Here is a 24,661-nt window from a genome sequence, read left to right on the forward strand (position 1 = left end):
GTTGATGTTTTGAGTCAGTAAACAATAAAAACTAACTTTTGGTTTGTCGCTGTTGTTCAGCCAAAATAAGGGATCTGAATATGAAACCTTGGACTCTGTATGATAGACATTCTACACTGACTTTTATATATTAATGTTTCAATTTTTATTATCACTTAATAGATAAGTGGGATTAATAAAGACAACAGTCTGCAGATTCATCGGTAACTAATAGTTAACTGTAGACAGACAATAGATCATATAGGTTTATACATATAACATACAGTACAGTCATAGCACACATGTACACCTGGAAGTGAGCAGTTCTGAAAATTCCTGTTATCTTCCTTGAAGATTGATCAACTTCCAAGACTTTCCCCGTCTGGAATACAACAATAAATGTCCTTTTTATATCACATATCTAATGCTGTGGGGGAATGCTGTCGGAATATTAAAAAAAGGAGTGAGGGAAGACTGCAGCAGATTGACAAACCACGGCTGGGTCCATATGTGCAGGAGTTGTACAGGGTGCTGTTACCATTGGGAGAGAAATCTATTGGTGCAGGTTTGTTTTAGTTTTAGGACTTAGTATTATGCAGTAGATGGTTTTTAGAGTCCCAATAATGTTACTTAACAGCTTTTGGCACCTACAGTGTCAGTAATAACACACACACACACATATTAAAAAAATAATCTATCAGCCATGAATAAATCTGGTTTTACCTTTTCCCACTTTTCAGAAGTTCAAAGGCTGCATTGATTTGATCCAGCGGGAGGTTGCGGGTGATGAACTCATCCAGCTTTAGCTTGTTGTTCATGTAGTCGTCCATAAGTTTAGGCACATCCTGCACACTCTTCCATCCTTTAAAAGGAAATAATGAAACCGAGTCCTCATGAGCCACAACATTGCGGACATTAATGAACCCCTGAGGTTTGTGCGATTTCAATCATTTTTGCCCTGAGTGACTGAAAGGAATTACAAGGGGAAGAAAGCCTTTACTCTTTGACTATGGTGGACTTTCATTAAGCTGAAATCCACTGTTTCTTGCTTTTCTCTGGTTTATATAACTGTAAACTGAACATTTGGTTTAGGACTGTCAGACTATTTGAAGGCATCACCTGAGGCTCTGAAAACTTGTGATAAGCATTTTTACTGTTAACCATCAATACTCAGTAATGAACTCACATCATTACTTGACGCTATAAGAAAAACATATTTACCAGTAACATCAAATTGGGCCCAGAATAGCAACCACTAACTAGACACAGTTTATTTTACATTCAGGGCGGAAGACACAATGTTAAGCTTCATTTTTCACTTTTTGGCTTTAAGTTCACCTCCAAAATAAGATCCCTTCAAGGTGCGTCCCATCATGACTTCTGTCTCCGTCCCCTTCACAATCACACACAGGCCGAGGCCATCTGTTGTAGATTCAAACACAGAGGTCTAAGACGACACAAAAAAAAAATAATAATAATAAAAATCACCAGTTAAATGTCATGTAACTGCAAATTGTGTGATTTGGCCATCTATAATACACACATACTATAATACTGCTATCGGATTCCTACTGTACTGGTTTCATAGACATTAAATACTAAAGATTCTGGACAACACTGACACCCACCATGACAGCTGAACTCCCAACACGCTCCAGAGTGTAGTCCACCCCTCCGCCTGTCATCTCCACCAGAACCTCCCGGATGGGCTTTCTGTGGTTTGTGGGGTTAAGACACTCGGTGGCTCCAAACATCTTGGCCGTCTCAAACTTGTCGGGGTCGACATCAACACCGATGATCCTTTGCAACCCATGATGGCAGCCAGTCCGACCACTCCAAGCCCAAACACGGCACACGACAAATTTTTCTCTACCTGAATCCAAAGACATCTGATGAGATCACTTACTTCATCGTATTTACAAATGAGATAAGATAAGATATTACTTTACCAGTCCCACGACGGGGGAATTTACATTACAGCAGACAGGAGGAGATTTTTATTTTTTTTTTAAAGTACAGTTTAGACAGAGGAAGTATAAAAATAGAAACAATACACATTGGGGAATATAAAAAAAAAAGAGAAATGGGAGATATTAGTAAGTATTGCACATTGTGAAGTGGGCTAAATATACTGCACAGAGTGAGGTTGTTCTGAATAAATGAATTACACATCGATGTACATTATATTTATTGTCAGTTTTGGCGCCTCGTGTGGTTTAGAGTCTGACTAACTTTTATATAGAACATTTTGACTACGCCATTTTATTCTTACGTTGGCTTGATTTTAATTAATCAGGTTTTTGAGCTTTCCTGACTTTTATTCATTGTTTTCCTATTTCCAATTTCCTATTAACTGGAGTATTTAACTGGAGTACAGACTCTTGTCAGGCACCTAAAGAATGCTTTGTCATTACTATTTCATTTTACCCTTACATCGCTGTGGAGCAGTCCTAAGTCTGCTCAATATTCAGAACAAGTTTGATCAGTGTGTTTAAGGAGATATTCATCTTTTCTACAGACAGTCAGTCAGTCATAAAATAGGAAAATTGCAGGTGGACTTGGGAACTCTGCTCATGTTATCTGCTGACATCTAGTGGGGAAAACAACTAACTCCAGTCCTGTTTGATATCGTCAGCATTGCTGGGCTGCTGCTTAGAAAATTGTCAAGTGTAAATTACACATGTAAATCTGTTTAGTTATAATAAACTCAACTCTTTATCAATGGGCATGTAAATGTAAATGTGGTGCGTCCACATCCCTTTTGTTCTAAGGACAGACGGGGTCCTGCACACAACACCCACCGGCCCATCCGAATGTTGACAAGAATTCAAGTTACGATTTGAATGCAAGTGTCCGACAGATCCGCATCCTCTCACCTCGGCTGTCTTAACAGCAGCACCATAACTGGTAGAGACGCCACCGCCGAGTAGACACACTTTGTCCAGTGGAGCGTCACTTCTTATCTTTGCAAGTGAGGTATCAGGAACCACAGTGTACTGGGAGAAAGAACTGACGCCGAAGAACTGGTACACCTGCTGCCCCTTGTAAGATATCCTACTTGTGCCGTCAGCCAGTACTCCCATTAGTGTATTGGGCCTAATATCCACAAAAGACTATGAGTGGTTAAACACTATGAAATAAGCAGCGTAAAGGTGTGTCGGTGTGTGCAGGGGTTTGTTTTAGGGCTCCGACATCTTTCACATTCCTGGCACTGTGGCAGGGAAAAAGGTATAACGTGATCACCTGTGAAAACAGCAAATACCAGACAAAGAACTTCAGAGTTAGACACACACATATGTGCAAAAAAGATTTTAAAAAAGAAAAAAGACCCTGGAACAAGAAGAAATGAAGCCAAAATAAATATCATCTTATTTGTTTTGAGTTATTTAGCGGGTGAGAATTCGGTGACATCTGGACCAACACTCTCCACCATCCTGATAGTGAAGCAGCAGGGTCTAAACTTCATTCCTTTTCCAGTCACATTTAAGTATTCCCAGTCTGTGTGGTGGACACCAGTGGCAATAACCTGCACGACAGACAATTTCATATAGCCACAGGGAACAAAATGACACACAGGAAGTCAAATACATTCGTTATCGTTTCCTCTCAGCATTTATCGCCTGTAAAAACAGGAAGTGACAACCACTTGCTTTATATGGCATATTTTTCTAAGTTAATGTGTCAGTGAGAGAAATGCAACACTATGTCATCGTTCCCTCTCGAATGGAAACCTGTGAGCTGGAAACAGTTTGCTGCTGTGCAGTCTCCCAAGTACAGACTGGGAAATAATATTTTCTTGTAATGCAGACACACTTGTGATGAGCAGCTGACCTTGATGCGCACTTCATGTTCCTTGGAGGGGGGGGGGGACCTCCACATCCTCAAGATTCAAAGCGTTTCCTATCATGTGTACAGTGCAGAAACGGGTTTCCTTGTACAATGAAAATCTTACTTTGCCATCCACACTGAATGCCAAAGAGGATAAAAAATAAAATATAAATATAAATTACTATTGCTATATAAACTGCTATTGCTAACATATATATATACATATATATATATATATATATATATTTACAAAATGTGCAATGGACACAGGCTTCCCACGCTCCCATGCTACAGCTGCTTTGCATTTGATCACCTGAGATTTAAAAAAAAAAAAAAGTTGAGTGAGTTACAGCGTTGTTTTTCAGCTAAAGTGAGGCTGGGTGTGGTAATGGGGGGAAATAAAAGCAAAACTTTAAAACTTAAATGACTTGAAAACTTAATAGAAACACAAACACCAGAAAGAAGTGAGGCTTCAGTTTGCACTACTATAAAGCAAACAGTCAATACATCATAAATAGGGTTTTATTTCTCCTTACCTGTCCTGTTGTAGGCATTGTTGACTCAGATGAGCTCATTACTTTGTCTACAAAAACACATTATATATATTTAAACAAGCGTAAATCACCAAGTCTCACAGACATAACTTGGTACCATGTTATATCAAAACTACAGCATGTAAAGACAAACGTCTCTGACTTTATGAGTCAACCAGCTGAGTATTTATCTAATAAACAGTGTGCTGTCTGCAGAATGTCGGCATTTGCGACACTTCGCGACACTGGCGAATCCCTTTACGGCACTCCGCTACACGTGTGGTCATCGCATGGAAGTCCCTCGGAGTAAATAGCAGCAGCTCGCCGATCAAACAAGTGAGAAACTTACTTTAACTTTTCTACAAAGTGCAGCAGGCATGTCGACGTTTGTGCTACGTTCAGGGGAAAACAGAACTTTTTGGTTTGTGTTAAAAAAATGCGGGTGGATTAGTGTAGTTTGACTGACTGAGTTGAGCTAGCATGCTAGCTAGAGCTGCTGCTGGGATCCCGGCGTTAGCTCGTTGAATGCGAGGAATTCACTTTTAAATTATTATTTTTTTTAGCTGCATTTAACAAACCACCGTTTCATGTTGTCTTTGCTTAGTTCTCACTTGCTTCCTCTCTCTCTCTCTCTTTCTCTCTCCTTCCGTGTTTCCTCACAGAAGATTTGAAGAAGCCATGTCTTTCAGAGGAGGTGGTGGCCGAGGCGGAGGAGGCTTTCACCGAGGTGGAGGAGGCTTTAACCGAGGTGGAGGAGGCAGAGGAGGATTTGGAGGAGGCCGAGGTGGTGGATTTGGACGGGGTGGTGGCAGAGGTGGTTTTAATAGGCAACAAGACTACGGTCCTCCAGAGCATGTTGTTGGTAAGATCACAGTAGCTATACGAGCATGCTGGGTGAGGTTAGAAACATGCCTGTGTGTAATATAACCATGTATGTTGGGTCCAGTTCCAGTATCCAGTGATCCCCTCTCCATACCACAGGAAGGTTTCCAGTGTCCCACTTGTAGATACCACTCATGTTAACATGAGGTTGTAATCACGGCTAAGAAACTCACATTCTGTCTGAAGGCTCTTATGTATCAGGGCTCATCCAGGTGCTTGAAATCCTTGGAAATGCTTGAATTTGATGTGGTGTCATCAAGGTTTTAAAAAAGGCTCTGATTTTGATTTAAAAAATTTGCTTGAAACTTCATAAAATCCTAATTGTATAACATAATAAACCTCCATTGGGCTGAATATTTAGTTTTTAGATGAAGGAAACCAAATCCTAGACAGCATCATTGATTTGAGTATATTTCAGCGGTAAGGTGCTGGAAAAGCTTGCCAGCACACCTTGAAAATGCTTGAAAGTGCTGATGTAGGTACCCAGAGTCGTGAGGAAAGACAAGGGACACTTGTAAAATCACATTATTTGGAAGTCAACATCATACGACGTCCAGTTTTGCAGCAGACGAGGGCAGATATTGGATTATTGATAATTAAAGAGTTTGGTCTAGACCTGCTCTTCATGTAAAGCGTCTTGAGATAACGCCGTTGTGAATCGGCGCTATATAAATAAAGATTGATTGATTGATGGCTAGAACCGTTTATTACACAGCTAACTGTGGTTCATTGTGTTTCCCTTCTGCAGCACTGGGAGAGTTCGTGCATCCATGTGAAGACGACATTGTGTGCAAGTGCACAACAGAGGAAAACAAAGTTCCCTACTTCAACGCCCCAGTGTACTTGGAAAACAAGGAGCAGATTGGGAAGGTGGACGAGATATTCGGCCAGCTCCGGGACTTTGTATCCTTTGTTTGAAACAACCTGCGGTGGAAAAAAATTACTTGAAACTGATGAAATATTATTACTGCTCAAAATCCTGTTCATTCCTTAACCTTTTGCTTCCAGTATTTTTCAGTCAAACTTTCTGATAATATGAAGGCGTCGTCATTTAAGAAACTGCAGAAGGTATAAAAGACATCAGAAGTGTTTAAATATGGTGCATTTTTTACATGTAAAAACATTTCATTGCCCTTGTGTACTACACTGTATGTATAATGCTCCATCTCTTTCAGTTTTATATAGATCCAATGAAGCTCCTCCCATTGCAGAGATTCCTCCCCAGGCCGCCGGGAGAGAAGGGTCCGCCAAGAGGAGGCCGTGGAGGAAGAGGCGGCGGTCGCGGAGGTCGGGCATCCAAACTCATTTGAATGAATCCTGTGTCTCGTGGATGAACACGTAGCTTATGACGCTTCATACAACCGGGGTGTTTTTTTATTTGAGCATGTCCGTTTGATTCAATTCTGTTTTGCTTTTTTTTTGGTTTTTAGGTGGTTTTCGCGGCGGACGAGGTGGAGGATTCGGTGGCGGGCGTGGTGGAGGATTCGGTGGCGGACGCGGTGGAGGATTCGGTGGCGGTCGAGGTGGACGCGGTGGGGGAGGCTTCAGAGGAGGAAGAGGTGGAGGCGGTGGCCGTGGATTCAGAGGTCAGCCTCTTTTTCAGTGCTCTACAAATTCTAGTTGTCTGTCTGTCTAATGCAGGCACCACACTCACCCATGTGTTACTCACTCACAGGCGGAAAGTGATCTGACGGCGATGGTCTGGCGTGACGGTGTCGTCCCAGTCTCCTGCGACTCAAACGAACAGGCTGCCGGTGCCTGGCCTGTTGGACTGAGAATATGGACGTTGCCTCTATTTGTAGAACTTGAGTGGATTTTCTCTTTTATTTTATTTTTGTACCAGGTTTGAATGCGTAATGGATCTCAAGACTTTTATTTAAAAGGTTCACACATACATGTAAAATAATGGGGACCTTTTTCAACCTGTTCAGGGAGGCTAATTGGGTCTCTTCATGAACCGGCATGTCATCGACTGTGTTAACTGTGCTGAAGTGCTGGGCCGTGACAGATGTTTGTACTTTGATTAAGATTTCAGGAGACACAATCACACACCTCCAAGTATTCATTTCCTCAGATTTGGGAAATTGTATGAGAAGTCTGTCTTTATATGATGTCAGTTGAAGGTATTTTAATACCCATAATTTGTAAAATCTTTAGAGTATTGTAACATTTTTGTTAAAGGCCTTGATTAAATGGTGCTTTGTAACTTTGTCTTCATTTTAAATTCTCACATCTTAGCCGTAGAATGTCAAGTGCCGCCCTGAGATGGAGGTTTGTGTTTTTTTTTTTCTTTCCATTTATCCAAAATATGACAAAAAAAAAACATGTATACAGCAAGTGAGGTTCCAAATGAACTGTCCAAGTATAGCTAGAGATGATTTTAGTCATCTTCCACTCAGTCAGAAGAGTCTCCTCCAGTCTGCGTATTGAAGGGTCTTGACACTGAGCTGAGGGCACAGCTATGTATAAATGATCTGTGAATGCAGCGATGAAGCACTTTGAGTGGTTGAAAAGACTAGAAAGGTGCTTTTATAAGTACAGTCCATTCACCAGTTATTGTTACTTTGAGGTTTGACCTTTAATGTCACCAGAATAATTCACATTCATCTGCTGAAGGTGTAAAGTTGAAGACATGGACTGACCAGCGTGATGTTTTCACCTCACAAAGTGTGGAAGCCAATTTGTGGTCCAACATGCAAGTGTTTGATGTGGAAACTTCAAACCCACAGTGCTCATGAGTTTACTGGTGGCATACTGTGCCCAGTAGTTTTTACATGAAAAAGTATTTGCATATTCATAGACTGAACATTTCAATGAGGGAGACGGATTAGAGCAATTATATTCAACCAGCTAATTGAATAACTTTGAAATACATAATATTATTTAGTGATTAAATATCAGATGGGATTGGCTCCAGCTCCCCTGCGACCCTGACGGATAAGCAGTATAGATAATGGAAAGGAATGAAATGGATTATTGTGTCTGCACTAAAATCATAAAGGGAATGTAAATAATTTGATATAATTTCTATACAAATCAAGACCTACATCATCCCACATCTGGTATATTCAGACACAGGCTAAAAATAGAAAAAAAGACTAAATATATTCTGTGGTGTTGGAGCTCTGCTTATTAGATATACTTTGTCTATTTAATGTAATTAATTTTGTCAAGCTCTTATTTCAAGGCCCAACAATGTGCTTTCACTCTGTTGTTTCTATAAATATCTGCTGCTTAAAAAGCTTATTAATTAATTTATTTTTATATTTATTTAGGATAAATCCAAAACATTTACAAAGTGAGTATTTCTCCGGCCTAAACCTTCATATGAAAACTGAATCAAATAACATATATATATTTATATATAAATATATTTTCCGCCAGCGTGCGTCATACGTAGCCTGTGCGTCCTCTTTTCTGATTGGTCCGGACTTTAACTCCTTTACGGCCGCGCCCCGCCCCCTCCCTCCTCTCGTGCAGTGCAGAAGCAACCAACATGGAGACAGCTGGAAAAGTAAGTACGTTTCCCACCAAACGTGCAATAAATACTTTAAATGCTCCCTGCACATGTGTGTTTGTGTCCTAAGGCCGATCTCAGTTTCACTTCCAAAGCAGAAGTCTCTCAGCTGAGCTGCACGCAGTCACGTCAGTTGAATGAACAGAGCACAAAAGAAACACTGTTGGATTACTTAACGGGGATCTTTGGTCAGTCATGCACTAATGGTATTTGCTAGCTGCAGCAAAGCGCGTCCCCCAGAGGATTATTTAGCATTTTAGCATCAGAAATCTGCAGCAGATGATGTTATTTTAATGGTGTTCAAACAGGAAGCTTCTGCTGCAGTGACCTGAAGTCACTGTTGGCTGTGGGTGAGTGAGTTTGGATGCAGTTCAAAGAGCAACTTGCTCCACTTGTCTCTCACACTGTGAAGCCTCAGCCGACCCGTGGCTGCAGTTACTCAGTTACCCTCGGAAGCGTTGTTTGAAAAACATGCTGAACTTTGCCTTCAGGTGATCAAGTGCACGGCAGCTGTGGCCTGGGAGGCCGGGAAGCCTCTCTCCATTGAAGAGGTGGAGGTAGCCCCACCTAAGGCCCATGAAGTTCGCATTAAGGTAAACCCAACCATTGCACGCCACGTTTCCATGCCAAAAAGCCTGATTTGAATGCACCTGATAACTGACTTGTACGGTGTCTCAGTCTTTAAATGACTCTGTGCCTCCCAGGTCTTTGCCACCGGGGTGTGCCACACAGATGCCTACACCCTGAGTGGCAGTGACCCCGAGGGACTGTTCCCTGTCATCTTGGGCCACGAGGGCGCTGGAACGGTTGAGAGCGTTGGTGAAGGCGTCACCAAATTCAAGCCAGGTATGCGGCTGCCGGTCCAGATACTCCCAGCAGCATGTAAACATTTCAGTAACTATATTCTGTATGATTTCTAATTACTTACAATTCTTTTTCACCAGGTGATACTGTCATCCCGCTGTATGTGCCGCAGTGTGGTGAATGCAAATTCTGCAAAAATCCCAAGACCAACCTGTGCCAGAAAATTAGGTAACACTGTAGGCTAATTTTATGCAATCTCAGTCACTGAAGACTGTCTGTCTGTTCTGTAGTTGGAAAACTGAAGTTTTAAAAGTGTATTTCTTTGCGGCAGAACTTGAAACCTCAAAAGTTGAACTCACAGCCTCGGGTGCCCCACCCCAGGGCTACCAAATCAAAGCTCAGTCATCATCATTTTGAGCTTCCGCCTGCCCTGCACTGAAATACAAAGCAACCGAGTTTCGTCACACATAACATCAAAAGAAATCACATTTTCCCTGCGCCTCCACCCTGCAGAGTAACCCAGGGCCAGGGCCTGCTCCCTGACAAGACCTCGCGCTTCACTTGCAAGGGAAAGCAAGTATTTCACTTCATGGGGACCAGCACCTTCTCGGAGTACACCGTAGTGGCCGACATCTCTCTGGCCAAGGTGAACGAGAGCGCTCCACTGGATAAAGTGTGCCTTCTTGGATGTGGCATTTCTACGGGATATGGTGCTGCTATTAACACCGCCAAGGTGAGTATCGCAAGCTCTGGGGCCATGCTGCAGCAGAAGAACGTCTCCCCACATAAAAGCATTTGTGCATGAGTTTATATCGAGAGTGAGACGAGCAGCGCTGTTGGAAAAATTGTGACGCATTGTGTTGTTTAAAGCTCGTTATGCAGAACAAGTTTGTCTCAAAGTGTCGCCCAGAGGACACAATGAAAGAAGAGAATTTTTTGTCATTGTTTGCAGGTTTCACTATGAAGTGGGTCACCCTTAATTGTCATGCAGATTGAATGTGAAAATGAATTGTTGCCATGGGGTTCTGTCTCCAAGTTGTTGTTGCTCTTGTCATATTTTCATAGTGACATTATTTTGTCCCCAAAAAGTCAGTTTTTGACATGCACACAATTTTATTGGTATCTTTATAGAAAGTATGACATGGGACCCTCCAGTTATGTGTGTTTCCAAGTTTGTTTGTTTTTACATCCCTGATACTTGGTTAATTAATATAATGCAATATAACATGCAAGAAAGTTCAGTTGTGATATGTGTGACACAGCTACATCAGCCAAAACAACTTTAAAATTCATGCATTATGCAAAATTATGCAGAAATAATTGAATTCTCTCATGCACACTCAGGTTGAGCCTGGTTCCACATGTGCTGTATTTGGCCTTGGAGCTGTTGGCTTGGCTGTTATTATGGGATGCAAGGTTGCCGGAGCAACCAGGATTATCGGTGTGGACATCAACCCGGCAAAGTTTGAGAAAGCCAAGGAGTTTGGAGCCACTGAGTTTGTGAACCCCAAGGACCACAGTAAGCCCGTCCAGGAGGTGCTGGTGGAGATGACCGACGGGGGCGTGGACTATTCTTTTGAGTGCATTGGAAATGTGCAAATCATGGTGAGCCTTACTTACGTGGTGATCAGATTGTATACTGAAAAAAGCATGTAAAACATTGTCATAAATTAGCTGTTAATCGATCACGCCGGATGGTGGGTAGATGTACATGGAGCCACTGCAGATATACACAGTGTTCAGTGCAGTCAAGCAGCAAATAAAACGGTTTTCATGAGTTGTCTTTTTCTTAGAAAACAGGAAAATTGTCATTTTATTCTTTCAGAGAGCAGCTCTGGAGGCATGCCACAAAGGATGGGGTGAAAGCGTCATCATCGGTGTAGCCGGAGCTGGACAGGAGATCTCGACCAGACCCTTCCAGCTGGTGACAGGCCGAGTGTGGAGGGGCACAGCCTTTGGAGGTGACTGACTGTGTTAAAGAATTACTTGTTATGGAAAGCATAATGTGGTCTGGCTACAGCTCTAACTTTTCCGAGTTCAGATCCTTTTTCATGGTTTAATTATGAGCAGTTAGGCTTTTTTAGCATCCACTTTGTCCGGGACTCAAACTGAGTTGAAAACGGAGCTAAAATTCTTCTTCTAACAACTGGACTTGTTCTACCAAGTAAAGCCGCAGCACTTATTGATATCTTTTTTTTTTCCAGTTGGGGAATATGTGCCGCGGCCCTTTTCAGTGAAACATTACATTCAAACGTTTTAGTTGTGGCAAAATGAAAATTGCAGTTGTTCTCCTCACGGCCAGGGTGGAAGAGTGTGGAGAGCGTTCCTAAGCTGGTGGAAGACTACCTGAAAAAGAAGCTGAAGGTGGATGAGTTTGTGACCCACACGCTGCCCTTTGAGAAGATCAATGAGGGATTTGACCTCATGCATGCTGGGAAGAGGTGAGGAGAACAGTTTACAAGAAGAATGTGTTTGTTCTAGTTTACTTTTGCTCATAAAGCCTTTTTTTTTTTTTACTTTTTTTTGTTTTCTGCAGTTCTGTCGACTCTAGCTTTTTATATCCTAACCTAATTATTTTGTTTTTCCCCACTGCAGCATCCGCACTGTGCTGACCTTCTGAAGTGCCTAAAACATTGACACCCTTCATATCCGGCCTTTAAACAACCTCCTTCCATAGTCGCAGCACTTATGTTTTTCTTTGCACCTGTTTTGATGACATGACTTTCAGTATTAGAACACCGTTTTTTATTAACAGCAAACTGCCTGTTTTTGAAATAAAGTGTCATTAAAATGTCGACTTCAATTACAATGCTGTCGCTCGTGAATGAGTCTCTTTGAGCCACATTTTTTCATTCATTTCATAACATGAAAACGGCATTTAATTTTATTACAGCCTACAGTCCCACATTCATACTTAATACATGTATTATGTAACACAATTTACCCCCAACACACTTAATGTCACAATACTAACTGTACATATATGATTATTAATCAAGACTGTGTTTTATATAATGAGGTATTTTAAAAATGCCCTATTTAAAACATCTTAAATACTTGGATACGGTATAAATTGCACGTACATGGACTTAGTAAGGCTATCGGGCTGTGGGAGAACACACCACAGTCTGATAAGATCACAAGCTTCGTCCTGAGTAAAAGATAATTATGATCACATTATCAGAAATATTTTCCAATTTTCCTAATGACTCAGCCTCAACAGATGGTTTATCTGTGCATATTTCTGCTGAGACATTTCAAGAAAGCGAGCGGTTGTGCTTGTTTTGTGTCGACTACAATGATTTTAATTAAATAAAAATGATCTCCTGACACTGAAGATATCGCCTCGGTTTTCCCAGATCACCCTGCCACCCAGGCAACATGTAACACACTGGTATCACCAGCATCAGTGCTGCTATAAGACTCGCATGATTCAGTTAGACTGCAAAATAACCCTATTATCTCTTAATTGAACTGGCCTGACCAGATTTTATCCCCCTGTTTGCCTGGCATTTTTATTGATCATCTCTTGCCTCTCACTGCTATAAACCACCAAAGCAAGTTCAGGATGATGGTCACGAGTGATTATACTGTTCATTAAAAGAACATTTATTGCACTAATGTAGTTTAGTCCTGGACTACCAACACCTCAAACCTGGTGAAGAAGGCTCAGCAAAGACTCTTCTTCCTCAGAAAGCTGAGAAAGCCCAAACTCCCCAAGGAGCTTATGCTCAACTTCTACTGCAGCACCATCGAGAGCATCCTCACAAACTGCATCACCGTGTGGTTTGTGAGCTGCACGGCTGCGGAGAGGGGCGGCCCTGCCTAGAGTGGTGAAGGCCGCTCAGAGGATCATGGGGCTGGAGCTCCCTCACCTCCACACACTCTGTGCCAGCAGACTGAGGAAGAAGGCCAGGAGCATCACACTGGACACCACACACCCCGGAAACTCCCTGTGTGAACCAGTCCCGTCTGGGAAGCGGTTCAGAACCTTAAAATCCACCACGAACAGGCTGAGGAACAGCTTCTACCCCAGAGCTGTGGCCTCCATCACACCCCTCCCCTCTGTTTCCCAGAACTCCTAACCAGGACGACCTCAGCAGCCTCTAAGCACAGAGGCTGCTGAGGCTGTACTCACTTTTCATGCTGCATTGCACTGCTCTGTACATATTGTATATACCGAAACTGCTATTTTTGATAATTGTGTATTTCTTTTGCTTATTTTTTATATTTTTATATCTCTATTCATTGTCTTTATTGTCTTTTTTGTAAATTTCATATGGGAGAGGTCAGTCAGTCAGTCATTGTACTTTGCCGTATAATGACAATAAACCTAATTCTGATTCTGATTTAATCCGGTGTATTCTTATTAATTCTAAAATACTTGATAGCTACTGCCTTAGTTATATATTTTATATATCTTTTCCCCATAATAATCCACCCATGATGAGTAAAGATCACACTATGTCCCACACTCATGCATCAAACCTGATTCTGATTCTGATTTAATCCGGTGTATTCTTATCAATTCTAAAATACTTGATAGCTACTGCCTTAGTTATATATTTTATATATCTTTTTTCCTCCCATAATAATCCACCCATGATGAGTAAAGATCACACTATGTCCCACACTCCCACACACACACCATGTACTGCTGTCAATATTCCTGCGCATGCGCCATGCGGAGCACCAGATGGCCCAATCAGCTATTTTAACACACGCCTGAAAAACTGAGTGTGATTTCCAGAAGATGGCGACCGCTTTGGTGGTGAGTGTACTGCAGCACACTGGCAGCTAAGTCACCCAGCTTCAGCTCCACGAGCTCTGCTTCGACACAGTGATGAAACAGCGGTAATAAGAGTGGTTTTAGACGGACGGTGAACTTCCTGCTGTCTGTCTCCTTCGGGCAGAGAGCAGCACTCGCTAGCTAAACACCATCAAGTTAGCAGCATCAACATGATCACAGACGCTGTCGCCTTTTTTAATTAAGGTGATTCAAGACGTTAAGACTCGTATAGACGTTTGTATTGACCCCCAGGAAGTGATGCCGAGGTGTGGGGGAGAGACTCCTGGTCGAAAGAGGCTGGAGGAGACCTCAGTCTGCACCCGGATATGAACTCTGGTGTCTGAATGAATGAGAGGACTGATGTGCAAATCCTGCACACAGTGGGAATATGCACAGACAGCTTAATGTCTGTGCTGGGCAGTATGAACCCAATAACATGGCGAGGGATTGATTACTGCCCTGATAGCTGCAGATTCTGGTGCAGATCACTGCCTGTTATGTAATGTAACCTGGTGAACTTGCAGGAAATGCCACCCTTTTTTTTTTTTTATGAAGATGTCTTCACTCTGCAGGTTCTCTACAAGCACACACTTAAATTTGAGTGTTTGCTGTCCTACCTGGATTAATATTATGAACTTGGCTTGGTTCATTGCTGGATTTTAACCCATCACAACCCTTTTCTCCTTTTAAAGTAAAATTACGGGGGATTTAAAACCACAAGGGACACATTCCTGAATTTATAGAATGTCACAGCATTATTTTTCGAAGCTGTTTCAGTAAAATATGGTCAGGACATGTTAATTGTATTCTAGGACAGTATTAGAGCTGTTAAACTATTTGAAACAGACATTTTAATAACTAAAACAAGCTGTTTTAAAACGAGCTAGTTGTGTCACAGGGTTTAATCAGGATGACCAACATTTTGGAAAATGGTGTCATGTGGTGTCATGTGACTGCACCAGGACGTTAAATTCAAAAGATGAAGCTGTAAATATTAAAAAGGTCTGTGTCACCGTGGGTTCTTATGGGTTAAGGTTATAGTTGAAGGGTGGAAGCAGGTTGGTAAGATTAGGCGTAATAAAAACAGCAGCTTGATCTTGTTCAGGACATTTAGCTGCCAAAGCCCCCTAATACAAATGCAGACGATAAGAGAGGGCAAAATTATTAAAAATCATTCGATGTTAGTCTCATTGGTAAGGGCCCCTGGTGGCAAAGAATCACTAGGCCAGATCCAAACCACATGCAATGCAACATCTGGCTCAGATAAGTCAGATCTGGGCTGGCCTCCAATAGTCCAGTAAGCATATGGGTCAGCGTCACGGATCGGTACCTTCCACAGCACCTCGCTGGCACAGATCTTCTTCTCATGAGGCCCGAATGTGTTACACACCCATCAGGCATTTGTTTTATTATTTTTATTTTTATTTTGTATCGTTAAAAAAACACTTTCTTGCCCAGCAAATAACATTTATTAATGATGTAAGGAGGAAAATGACTTTGGTCTCATACACAGAGGCAGTGTAGAAATACATAAAAGTAAAACAGAGTCTATAAAAGAATAAAACGGTGAACATGATCCTTTATGTCCAACAACAAACGTCTCCCTAAGAAAAACATCTGTCTCTATTCTAACTCACTCCGTCACACGCTGTCACAGCTGTGACCATAAAAATAGTTAAAATACATGCTACTAACTACTGACGTAACTACAGTTGTCACCAAGGATGGCACATGAGAAACGTGACAACAACCTCTTGACATTTCCCTGAAAGTATTTTTAATGCAATCTTTTTTTGGTAACTTTGTGTGCGCGCGCCAGGTGTCAACTTCAGTTCCTGCAAATCCTGAAAAGGAGAAATGCGAAGCAGCCATTCAAAAGGTTGTGAGTCCTGAAGCGTACATCAAGCACCCATTACAAAACAAGTAAGACTCCGTTTACCCGACACAGTCAGGAAGTTATAATTACATTTTTCAGCAAACTTTGTGAACAAATGCATCGTTACAGTTGAGAATCTAATGGGACGTGGACATTGAAGATTTTATATTTCTGCCAATTAGTTAAGTGCTCATTGGCCATATGGCACTGCTCTAATCAGTAACGATACTTCAAAGCGGCAGGTATTTCCCACCCCAATATCAGGTGCAGTGGTTTTATTGGAAGATTGTGCATCTCCTCCTGTGAAGTTGTTAATGAGCAGTTTGTCTGTAGTAACTCTTCTTTGATTTTGCAGATGGGCTCTGTGGTTTTTCAAGAATGACAAAAGCAAAACGTGGCAAGCCAATCTTCGTCTCATCTCTAAATTTGACACTGTGGAAGACTTCTGGGCGTAAGTACATTATATTGATATTTATGTGACACCATCCACCTGTTATAATGAAAAATTACTTCAACCATTTGAGAGGGGAAAGCCAGTTCTGAATGCTAGTACTTAATAACCTGGATTTCCTGATATTAAATCTTCTTAATCTCAGTAAAATGTAGTTTTTTGTTGCTGTTTATATACTCTGAAACAGGATGTGTTTGATCGACGATCATTTTGCTGTTGTCCCCAAGACAAAGCTGTCAGTTGTTGGCAGAGGTGTGGACTCGAGTCACAGGACTTGGACTTGAGTCAGACTCGAGTCATGAATTTGATGACTTTAGACTCGACTTGACAAAATGTAAAGAGACTTGCAACTCGACTTTAACATCAGTAACTTGTGACTTCACTTGGACTTGACCCTTTTGACTTGAAAAGACTTGCTACTTTCCCCAAACCCAAAGATTAAAAAGTATGTTGACATGGACCGCTATATATTTATATCTGTGTGTGTGTGTGTGTGTGTGTACCTGAGCAAGCGCGCTGTCGGCACGACATCCAATCAAATTAGATCCACGTTGTTTTGATCCGACAGCTTCCAACCAATCAAATTACAGGATAACCAATGAAGCGGATAAAGCAGCGCGCCAGTTGGCAAAAATGATATCAAAGATAGTTTCGTTTGGGTATAAAAACTACGAGGTGGTCAACAAAAAACGAATCGCAGTATGTAAAACGTGCGGGTCGACGATTACGGACGGAGACGCAACAACTTCCAACTTTGTTCGACATTTGAAGCTGCACAAAGAACGGTAAGTTAAGCTAACACTAGCTTACAGGCTAACTAATTTAACTGATAGCTGCAACTCACTGATAGCGTCACTTTGGAAACACGGTTGCAAACCACGGAAAGGACTTGAAACTCAAATGGTAGGACTTGAGACTTGACTTGAGACTTGCCTGTCTTGACTCAGGACTTGACTCGGGACTCGAGGGCAAAGACTTGAGACTTACTTGTGACTTGCAAAACAATGACTTGGTCCCACCTCTGGTTGTTGGTAATGTGTGAAGTTATAATTCATACTGCACCATGTTTTCAGGCTGCCTGGCTGCTAAAAGGTTTTCTGTTGTATGCTGTTGAACACTGAATATCCTCCGTCCTTCCCAGATTATACAATCACATTCAGCTATCGAGTAACTTGATGTCTGGCTGTGACTACTCGCTCTTTAAGGTAAGAGTGTTTTTCTTTACTGTACAATAGACCCACATAAAACTGTGACTGGTCTTCACCTACAGTGTTCAGAAATGTCCAGGTTAATTCAGGCGCATTGTAATTCTGGTCCACTTATTACACACTGATCTTATTATTAAACATAATGCCACACAGCCTGATGGGTAATCCATTCATTTGAGCGTTGAAGACCCTCCATCCTCAGTGATACATGGACCTGCTAGGCGGAGAAAATCAAAACACAGCAGCACTTCAGGCCGCACTTCATCTTCCCCGGTGGCCACAAGCTCCTTATGAAGAAAGAGTTAGTTATGAGCATCAGTTAAGACTGAAATTGGATCCCATCTGTCTTAAAACATGTCGGAGAAGTAGAAATGGAGAATAGATAAGGTGGCAGATGAGGGCGGTTACCGCTTAAGCTCATTTATTGTACAAGAGGCATTGCTACGGTACAGATGAATTGTGTAATCACTTGTTTAGTTCTGCTTTTGATTTCCTAAAAGTGTCCTGTCAGGCTGTTCTGTTTCTCAAACTGAAGAAATACACACCTTTTTTTTTTTTTTTTTTTTTTTTCCTGGTAAGGCTCTGGCTCGAAGGTACACATCAAAGGAGAGCGGAAAGAGCTGCACTCTCCTAACTCTGATGCGGTCTTGATTTTAATTCTAACAATCAGCATTTTGTTCTTCTTGCCCTCCTCAGGGTCTGTGTTGCATTCTCCCCACATTATTCTCACAGCAGTCTGAAGTTGGCAAGAAAGTAGACTGAGCCCAATTCATCGGGCCGTACAGGCGTGGTTGTTTGGCCCACATCAGACTCTTGTATTTGCAGCTGAAGTGTCTAATTCTAACCAGACACGTTGGGTGTGAACACCTCCCGAGAGTCCCCCTGTGGGTGGATTACTTTTTCTCACGCTGCTTGTGATTTTTATGAGAGGAGTGGACGTCCCCACCGTGACGTCACCCTCTGGTTTGTGGACTGCCGCTTTGAAACCTTGAGTTTTTTGGCCGTTGCCATCTTGGTTTTGGAACCACAGATGACTTTCATTCCCCCGACGACCCGTGTGTCTGATTGCTCAGGTTTAGGCATGACCCACCTCTGATTGTATAGTCCCACTCTAACGCATCCGCACCCTGCTTTATTGTTAAGTGGGACCATAATTAACTAAGTGATCAATTGCTAGTTTCAAGTCTCTTTTTTTTAATTCAGCATGAGACCATAAACTCATCAGGAAAATGTTTACTGAGGTAATAAATCAGGTGACACTTTCATCCAATCAGACTCCTTTCTGGAGACGGAGTCGCCCCCTGCTGGACACTAGAAAGTCTACATGTTTAAGGCGCTACAGCTGACATGTCAAACTCAAGGCCCGGCCCGCGAGGTAATTTCATGTGACTATTAACAACGGCCCGACGGTAAACAGCACCCCCACCTCTCATACTACAAATCCCTCAATGCACTGAACTGCTGCCGCTAATCCAGACCCGTGCAGCAGCCCCCCCTCCCGCAGGTATAATGACACACCTGTCAGCGGATCAATGCATCGTCAGCAGATTTTTATAGTGACACTTAAACTAGCCCCCCCCTAAAACTGGACTTTGAAAACAGGGACTTTCACAGCAGGTGGGAGGCAGTTTTACCTGTTTGTCGATGTCGGAGGTAAAACCTGTGTGTCTTGTTTGTGGAGCTCATGCAGCCGTAATTAAAGAATATAAATATAAGACGACACTATGAGACAAAACATGAGGAGAAGTACAAAAAAGAAAAAAACAATTACATTTATTTATTTTATTGAGGAAAAGTTGTTGAAGTTTGGCTGTTTGAATTCATATTTCTGAATAAAATATATATTATTATATTACATACTATAATAAAATAGTCACTTTTAGACTCTTCACTAAATGTTGAGCCTGTGACTTAGACCGTGTTTTAAATTTTGGCCCCTTCTTTGATTGAGTTTGACACCCCTGCTCTACAGCATCGGCTTCACTGTTCTGACCCAGAAGCTTCGTCCTCTTCTTTTATACACTCTATGGTTTTAACACATGATGAACGTCTCCTTTTTAGTGTTGTAGTTTCAGTGTACAAGATCAGACATTTATGCTCCTACATGTTACAAATCTAGACCGAATCCAGTTGACAAACTTTAAAAGCTTTTGATCATATCCTTATTTTTTTCCTGTTTCTGTGAAATTGTTCAAATGGACACTTATTATTTTATTGCAGTGTTTTTTTTTCTCCAGGTTTGACCCCCCTGGATTACACATTTCTCCCTTTTAGTTTAGCATAATCTGCTTGGATTATAGCTGTACAAATGCATATTTGGTTTACAGTTGAGTGTGGTCAAACCAGGCAGAATCAAGATGTGAACCCAGTGCATGTCTCCTTCAAGTAAAATCAGGTTTATCAATATGTACAGTTTACATATTTGCTTGTATTAAATTCAAGTTTTTAATTGCAAAGTAAATTTTCGCACTACAAGGAATCTGCCTTGGCATATTGGTGCATATGCTTTCAGAGCAGCATTTCCCGAAGCTCCCCTGGAGTCCACGTTGTCCTCCCTGTTTTAGATCTCTCGCTGCTCCAACACGGCTGATTGAAATGATCAGCTTGTTATCACGCAGCTTCAGGAATTCTAATGAGGTGATCATTTGAGTCAGCTGTATAGGAGCAGGATGGGATCTAAAACGGGATAAATGGTGCTCCAAGAGAGATTCGGGGGGAAAAGCAGTTGGAGGAACAGTAATGAAGCGTCTGATCTTTACTTTTGGTCCTGTCTGATTAGATCAGGACAGACGCACACCGTACATACAGCATCATCACTACAGGAAGAATGATTTAAAGTCTTGTGTCATTATCGATGCGCTGGGATGTTTGACAGTGTTTTGAGCTTTCACCTTTGTTTGGGCACAGGATGGGATTGAGCCCATGTGGGAGGATGAACGGAATCGACGAGGTGGCCGCTGGCTGATAACTCTGTCCAAGCAGCAGCGTAAATGTGACCTGGATCGGTTCTGGTTGGAGACGGTATAATCACTCTGTCGAGTATCTGTTACTTTAACTCCTGATCCTGGGGGCGCCCTGCCCTGCCCTGCCCTGCCCTGCCCTGCCCTGCCCTCCATGTTTTAGATCTTTCCCTAGGGGCTGTATTTGAAAGCAAGTTCAACATAGCCAGGTTTTCTTGGCGTGAGCTGGCTCGATAAACCTTTAACCAGACATAACAGGTACCACAAAGCTGGTTATCAACAGTTTTTGTCAACACAGGCTTTCTGCCTCAGGCTCTGTCCCTGTTCCCATGAAGGGGGCCGCTTGTTGCCTCGGTTTACGCCTCTTCTGCACAAATTCACTAAATTTTCTCGATAAAGACTGAGAAAAAGATGAGCCAAGAGTCAAGAGGAGCTGGGTGTTATCATGGGGAGCTATGAAGAGTGTGAAAAGAGCTGTTGCAAGTAAAGCAAGAGAGAAATAGCGGCAGAATAAGTTAACATATATTTTACCTTTCACTGACTCTCGGTGCCTCCAGTTTATTTCTTATGTGGCAGCTGCACATTCAGAGCTCTTATTTAATACAGTATATTTGAATATAGCCCGTATTGAATGAGATGTGGAAATCACTGAAGTTTGTGGCCAAATCAGAGTGAAATGAACTTTATTGATTTGAATCTGATCTGTGATGAATACCAATAGACTGACCAGTTTCCTAATCTGTGCTATTAGCTGCAGCACTGGCCATGTAAAACAGATTTGGCAGCAGGGCCAAGCATGAAAACGTGCTCCACAGAGATCTGTAGCTCTCTGTCAGTGTTTGGAAGATCCGCCGTGTAACATTTGGTAGAGTGTGTAGTGTGTTAATATCACAGATTTTCTGCATCACCAGCCCAGAGCATGTAGGTTCTCCTGACGTGATGCTGCGGTTCGTGCTTCACGTTCTGCACCATTTCCTTTGCTGACGTTAGTAACGAGCGGCTCGCCGAGTTTGCATCATAATTTGCTTATAGACAGTATAACATGTTCACTGCACTGAAGATCTGCACCATTCATAGAAATATTATGGCAGCTTTGGGCTCAACATACTTTCCTAACCCACTAATCTCACTTCATAGTCCACCCCGCCCCCCCACCCTCCCCGATTCAAATGATCAGCTCATCATCAAGCGCTGCAGAGGCCTGATAACCACCCATTCATTTTAATCAAGCGTGTTTAAAGCTGGGAAACGTCTGACATGCAGGAAAGGGTTCCCCTGGGTCAGGACTGAGAACCACAGCTTTAACTGTACCATTGTTCGTCTTATCTGTGTGGTTGTGGGGGGGTGGTTGTTGTTGTTGTTTTTTTCAGAAAAGACACTTTGTCACGTCCCAACAGGAAAAACACAGGTGTAAACAACAGAATGAATGACGGCTTAATTCTACTTAGCTGCTTTGGTTTCAGACTCCTGGTATTGTGCATGCAGGCTCACCGGGACACTCCGGATAGACCGGAGCCCTCGTTAATGTTATTAGTAGCACCACCCGTGCTTTTCCTCAAGACGAGTCAGAGTGTCTGCTTTGAAAAGGACCCATCAGCTTCTGCCCCTGGAAATGAACGGCTCCAAAACAACAAAGCATTCGGACCTAATGTGTTTCTCCTGCAGCTCTTGTGCCTCGTGGGTGAAGCTTTTGATGACCACAGCGACGACGTGTGCGGAGCCGTCATTAACGTCCGAGCCAAAGGAGACAAAATAGCCATATGGACCACAGACTACGAGAACAAAGAGGCCATCACACACATAGGGTGACCAGATGTTGCAATTATTGATAACAAATCTGTCAAACGTTAAAAAAAAAAAAACGATGCATAGTAAAAGGAATATTGTCTCAACTACTGATGCCATTTTGCTGAACAGCTGGGCAGAAAACTATACTATCATGTTCCAGCTTTTCAGACCTGTGTAAAAAAAAAAAATATGTCAAAGATACATCAGTTGACATTCACTGGTTTACTGGATACAGTAAAGGAGATAACACTGGAGAGGATGTGTGATGTTACAGCCCAGTGTCCATATGACTTTCATGTGTCATTGACTAAAGGTGTAGAAATGCTTTTCTGTGTATTTGCTAATATGCAGTATGTGTCGTCCCCCCCCCCCCCCAGGCGCGTGTATAAAGAGAGATTAGGCGTCCCTCCAAAAGTGATCATTGGATACCAGTCGCATGCAGACACAGCCACAAAGAGCGGCTCCACCACCAAGAACAAGTTTGTCGCCTGAGGACAGCCAACCAGGACCATCAGCCGTCACGCTTTCCTTCGGTTTCTTTTCCTGTTGCCAGCGAAGAGTTTCTGTAACCGCTCCATGAATGTTAACGGACATGTTTATCCACTAACAAACATTTGAAGTGGAGATAAAATTGCTTCCTTTTTGTTTCCCTATTTGTTGCCACTTAACCAAAGCTTTTGTTCACGGTGAGAGTATGTGCAGTTAAAATGTAGCACTGTTGTTTGAGGCCTGTATTATTTTTGTGGGGGTGGGCTGCAGATGAGAGATTTTGTTTTTTCCTCCAGTTTTCATTTTCAAAAGAAGCTGCACATTTGTGGAGAATTGAGTTTATCCAGCCCTTTAGTGTAAATCAATTACTTTTTTTTTTTTTTCTTAAAGTATTTAACATTAAAGATAAAAACAAGTGAGCATTTTTGTACTTTTGTATAAACTGTAGCTTTTTCTTAACACTACAGAAGCCATTCAGTTTACATTAGAAGTGTAAGGATTTATTGCACATTTAGTTGCGCGGTTGAGTTTTTAACCATAGTTTGTGATTTAACCCTCATCTTCTGAACCAATGAAATTGATTGAACCTCTGAATTCAACCCATTTTTGTCAAAACTCAGCAGTCGGGGAATGTTTTGACATCTTTATGCAGTTATTTTTCAGTTTGACAAGTTATTTAATAGTCACTTTATTGCCAGCATTGCTAATAGGAACTCTTAGTTTGAACTGTTAGATTTCTTGGCAAGCAGCTGTGAAGGACAGTAAATGCAGAGAAAGAAGGTTCTGGTGCGTCATGAGTGTCTGAGGACTGTGAAGTGAACTTCTTTGCCACTCGAGTAAATGCGTTTTACACCAAATGGACCAGGAAGCATAGTTAATGTGGTGCCTTGGATTTATCCCTTGAGCAGATGTAGTTTAGAAATGCTGATGCTTGAGCTTGTGGTATTCTTGATCTCTTATACATAAAGTTTGAGTTTCAGAGCACAGAAAGATGTCAGTTAATAAAAGCATTTTTTTTTTTTTTTTTTTAAAGTTTCCTTAATGGTATTTTCCAAACATACATATTTTTGGGGTATCTCTGTCTTTTAAGTGCACAAGCCATATTTAAATGAACAATTCAGTTAGAAAGTGAGTTTTGAGTTTTGGCGATCTGAAGTTTACAAAGTGAAATAATTTCCATAGTTTCCAGATTTAGTTTTGTGTGTGTGGCATAAACAATGTTGGAGGGACTGAACTGTGCCTTGAATGTAACACCCTGCCCCATATTTCTGGGTAGTAAATGTACAAAAGAGCGGTGTAAATAAAATTGTGTATTCTCTACACGGTGTTGTGATTGTTTGGTCAATGGCATGCTGTGTGTTCTCCATCATAGTGGTTTGGAGGCTGAAAATCCCATAATGCAATTTTGGGAATCTAATTTTGCATTTGCTATTGGCAGAAAAGAATTACTTTGAAAGCTGAACACATGAGACACCTGTTAATATACATTTACCCTTGCATTGCAGTTTTATTAAAGCTCCATATGTATGGTACTAATATCAGATGCTCAGCAAAGTT

The 24,661-nt window shown here is 41.8% G+C and overlaps 3 protein-coding genes and 1 pseudogene across 4 annotated transcripts; 3 read left to right on the plus strand and 1 right to left on the minus strand.

The window, feature by feature from the left end:
- Positions 1–284: 284 nt before the first annotated feature.
- On the minus strand, positions 285–4,361 carry LOC139206789 (alcohol dehydrogenase class-3-like; annotated as a pseudogene).
- Positions 4,362–4,613: 252 nt separating this feature from the next.
- gar1 (GAR1 homolog, ribonucleoprotein) lies at positions 4,614–7,428 on the plus strand. 2 transcript variants are annotated; one of them, XM_070836921.1, is made up of 7 exons: positions 4,614–4,676; positions 5,003–5,202; positions 5,971–6,125; positions 6,231–6,290; positions 6,398–6,509; positions 6,653–6,808; positions 6,898–7,428. In XM_070836921.1, the coding sequence occupies exons 2-7, from the start codon at positions 5,019–5,021 to the stop codon at positions 6,906–6,908; spliced, it is 678 nt and encodes a 225-aa protein (XP_070693022.1). In that variant the 5' UTR covers positions 4,614–4,676; positions 5,003–5,018; the 3' UTR covers positions 6,909–7,428. The 2 variants fall into 2 exon arrangements, with proteins under 2 accessions (XP_070693022.1, XP_070693023.1); XM_070836922.1 differs by having other exon boundaries at positions 5,006–5,202.
- Positions 7,429–8,690: 1,262 nt separating this feature from the next.
- On the plus strand, positions 8,691–12,346 carry LOC139206788 (alcohol dehydrogenase class-3). Its single transcript, XM_070836379.1, has 9 exons — positions 8,691–8,736; positions 9,231–9,332; positions 9,444–9,585; positions 9,684–9,771; positions 10,057–10,276; positions 10,888–11,148; positions 11,369–11,504; positions 11,846–11,984; positions 12,139–12,346. Exons 1-9 carry the CDS (start codon positions 8,719–8,721, stop codon positions 12,161–12,163), a joined length of 1,131 nt encoding a protein of 376 aa, XP_070692480.1. The 5' UTR covers positions 8,691–8,718; the 3' UTR covers positions 12,164–12,346.
- A 1,888-nt stretch (positions 12,347–14,234) lies between these two features.
- On the plus strand, positions 14,235–24,424 carry LOC139206938 (eukaryotic translation initiation factor 4E-1A). Its single transcript, XM_070836557.1, has 7 exons — positions 14,235–14,314; positions 16,152–16,255; positions 16,564–16,659; positions 17,801–17,864; positions 20,775–20,888; positions 22,493–22,632; positions 22,993–24,424. Exons 1-7 carry the CDS (start codon positions 14,297–14,299, stop codon positions 23,105–23,107), a joined length of 651 nt encoding a protein of 216 aa, XP_070692658.1. The 5' UTR covers positions 14,235–14,296; the 3' UTR covers positions 23,108–24,424.
- Positions 24,425–24,661: the final 237 nt, after the last annotated feature.

This window comes from Pempheris klunzingeri, chromosome 9, assembly GCF_042242105.1.
Source record: "Pempheris klunzingeri isolate RE-2024b chromosome 9, fPemKlu1.hap1, whole genome shotgun sequence".
NCBI lineage: Eukaryota > Metazoa > Chordata > Actinopteri > Acropomatiformes > Pempheridae > Pempheris > Pempheris klunzingeri.

Excerpts from the sequence above, each read along its gene's own strand:
- gar1 (XM_070836921.1), top strand. The coding sequence starts at position 5,019 with ATGTCTTTCAGAGGAGGTGGTGGCCGAGGCGGAGGAGGCTTTCACCGA. Across the intron at positions 6,126-6,230 it reads TCGGCCAGCTCCGGGACTTT|TATTTTTCAGTCAAACTTTC; the intron begins GTATCCTTTGTT and ends TTTTGCTTCCAG. Across the intron at positions 6,291-6,397 it reads CATTTAAGAAACTGCAGAAG|TTTTATATAGATCCAATGAA; the intron begins GTATAAAAGACA and ends CATCTCTTTCAG.
- LOC139206788 (XM_070836379.1), top strand. Across the intron at positions 9,333-9,443 it reads CCCATGAAGTTCGCATTAAG|GTCTTTGCCACCGGGGTGTG; the intron begins GTAAACCCAACC and ends TGTGCCTCCCAG. Across the intron at positions 9,772-10,056 it reads AACCTGTGCCAGAAAATTAG|AGTAACCCAGGGCCAGGGCC; the intron begins GTAACACTGTAG and ends TCCACCCTGCAG.
- LOC139206938 (XM_070836557.1), top strand. Across the intron at positions 16,660-17,800 it reads ACTGTGGAAGACTTCTGGGC|ATTATACAATCACATTCAGC; the intron begins GTAAGTACATTA and ends CGTCCTTCCCAG. Across the intron at positions 17,865-20,774 it reads GTGACTACTCGCTCTTTAAG|GATGGGATTGAGCCCATGTG; the intron begins GTAAGAGTGTTT and ends GTTTGGGCACAG.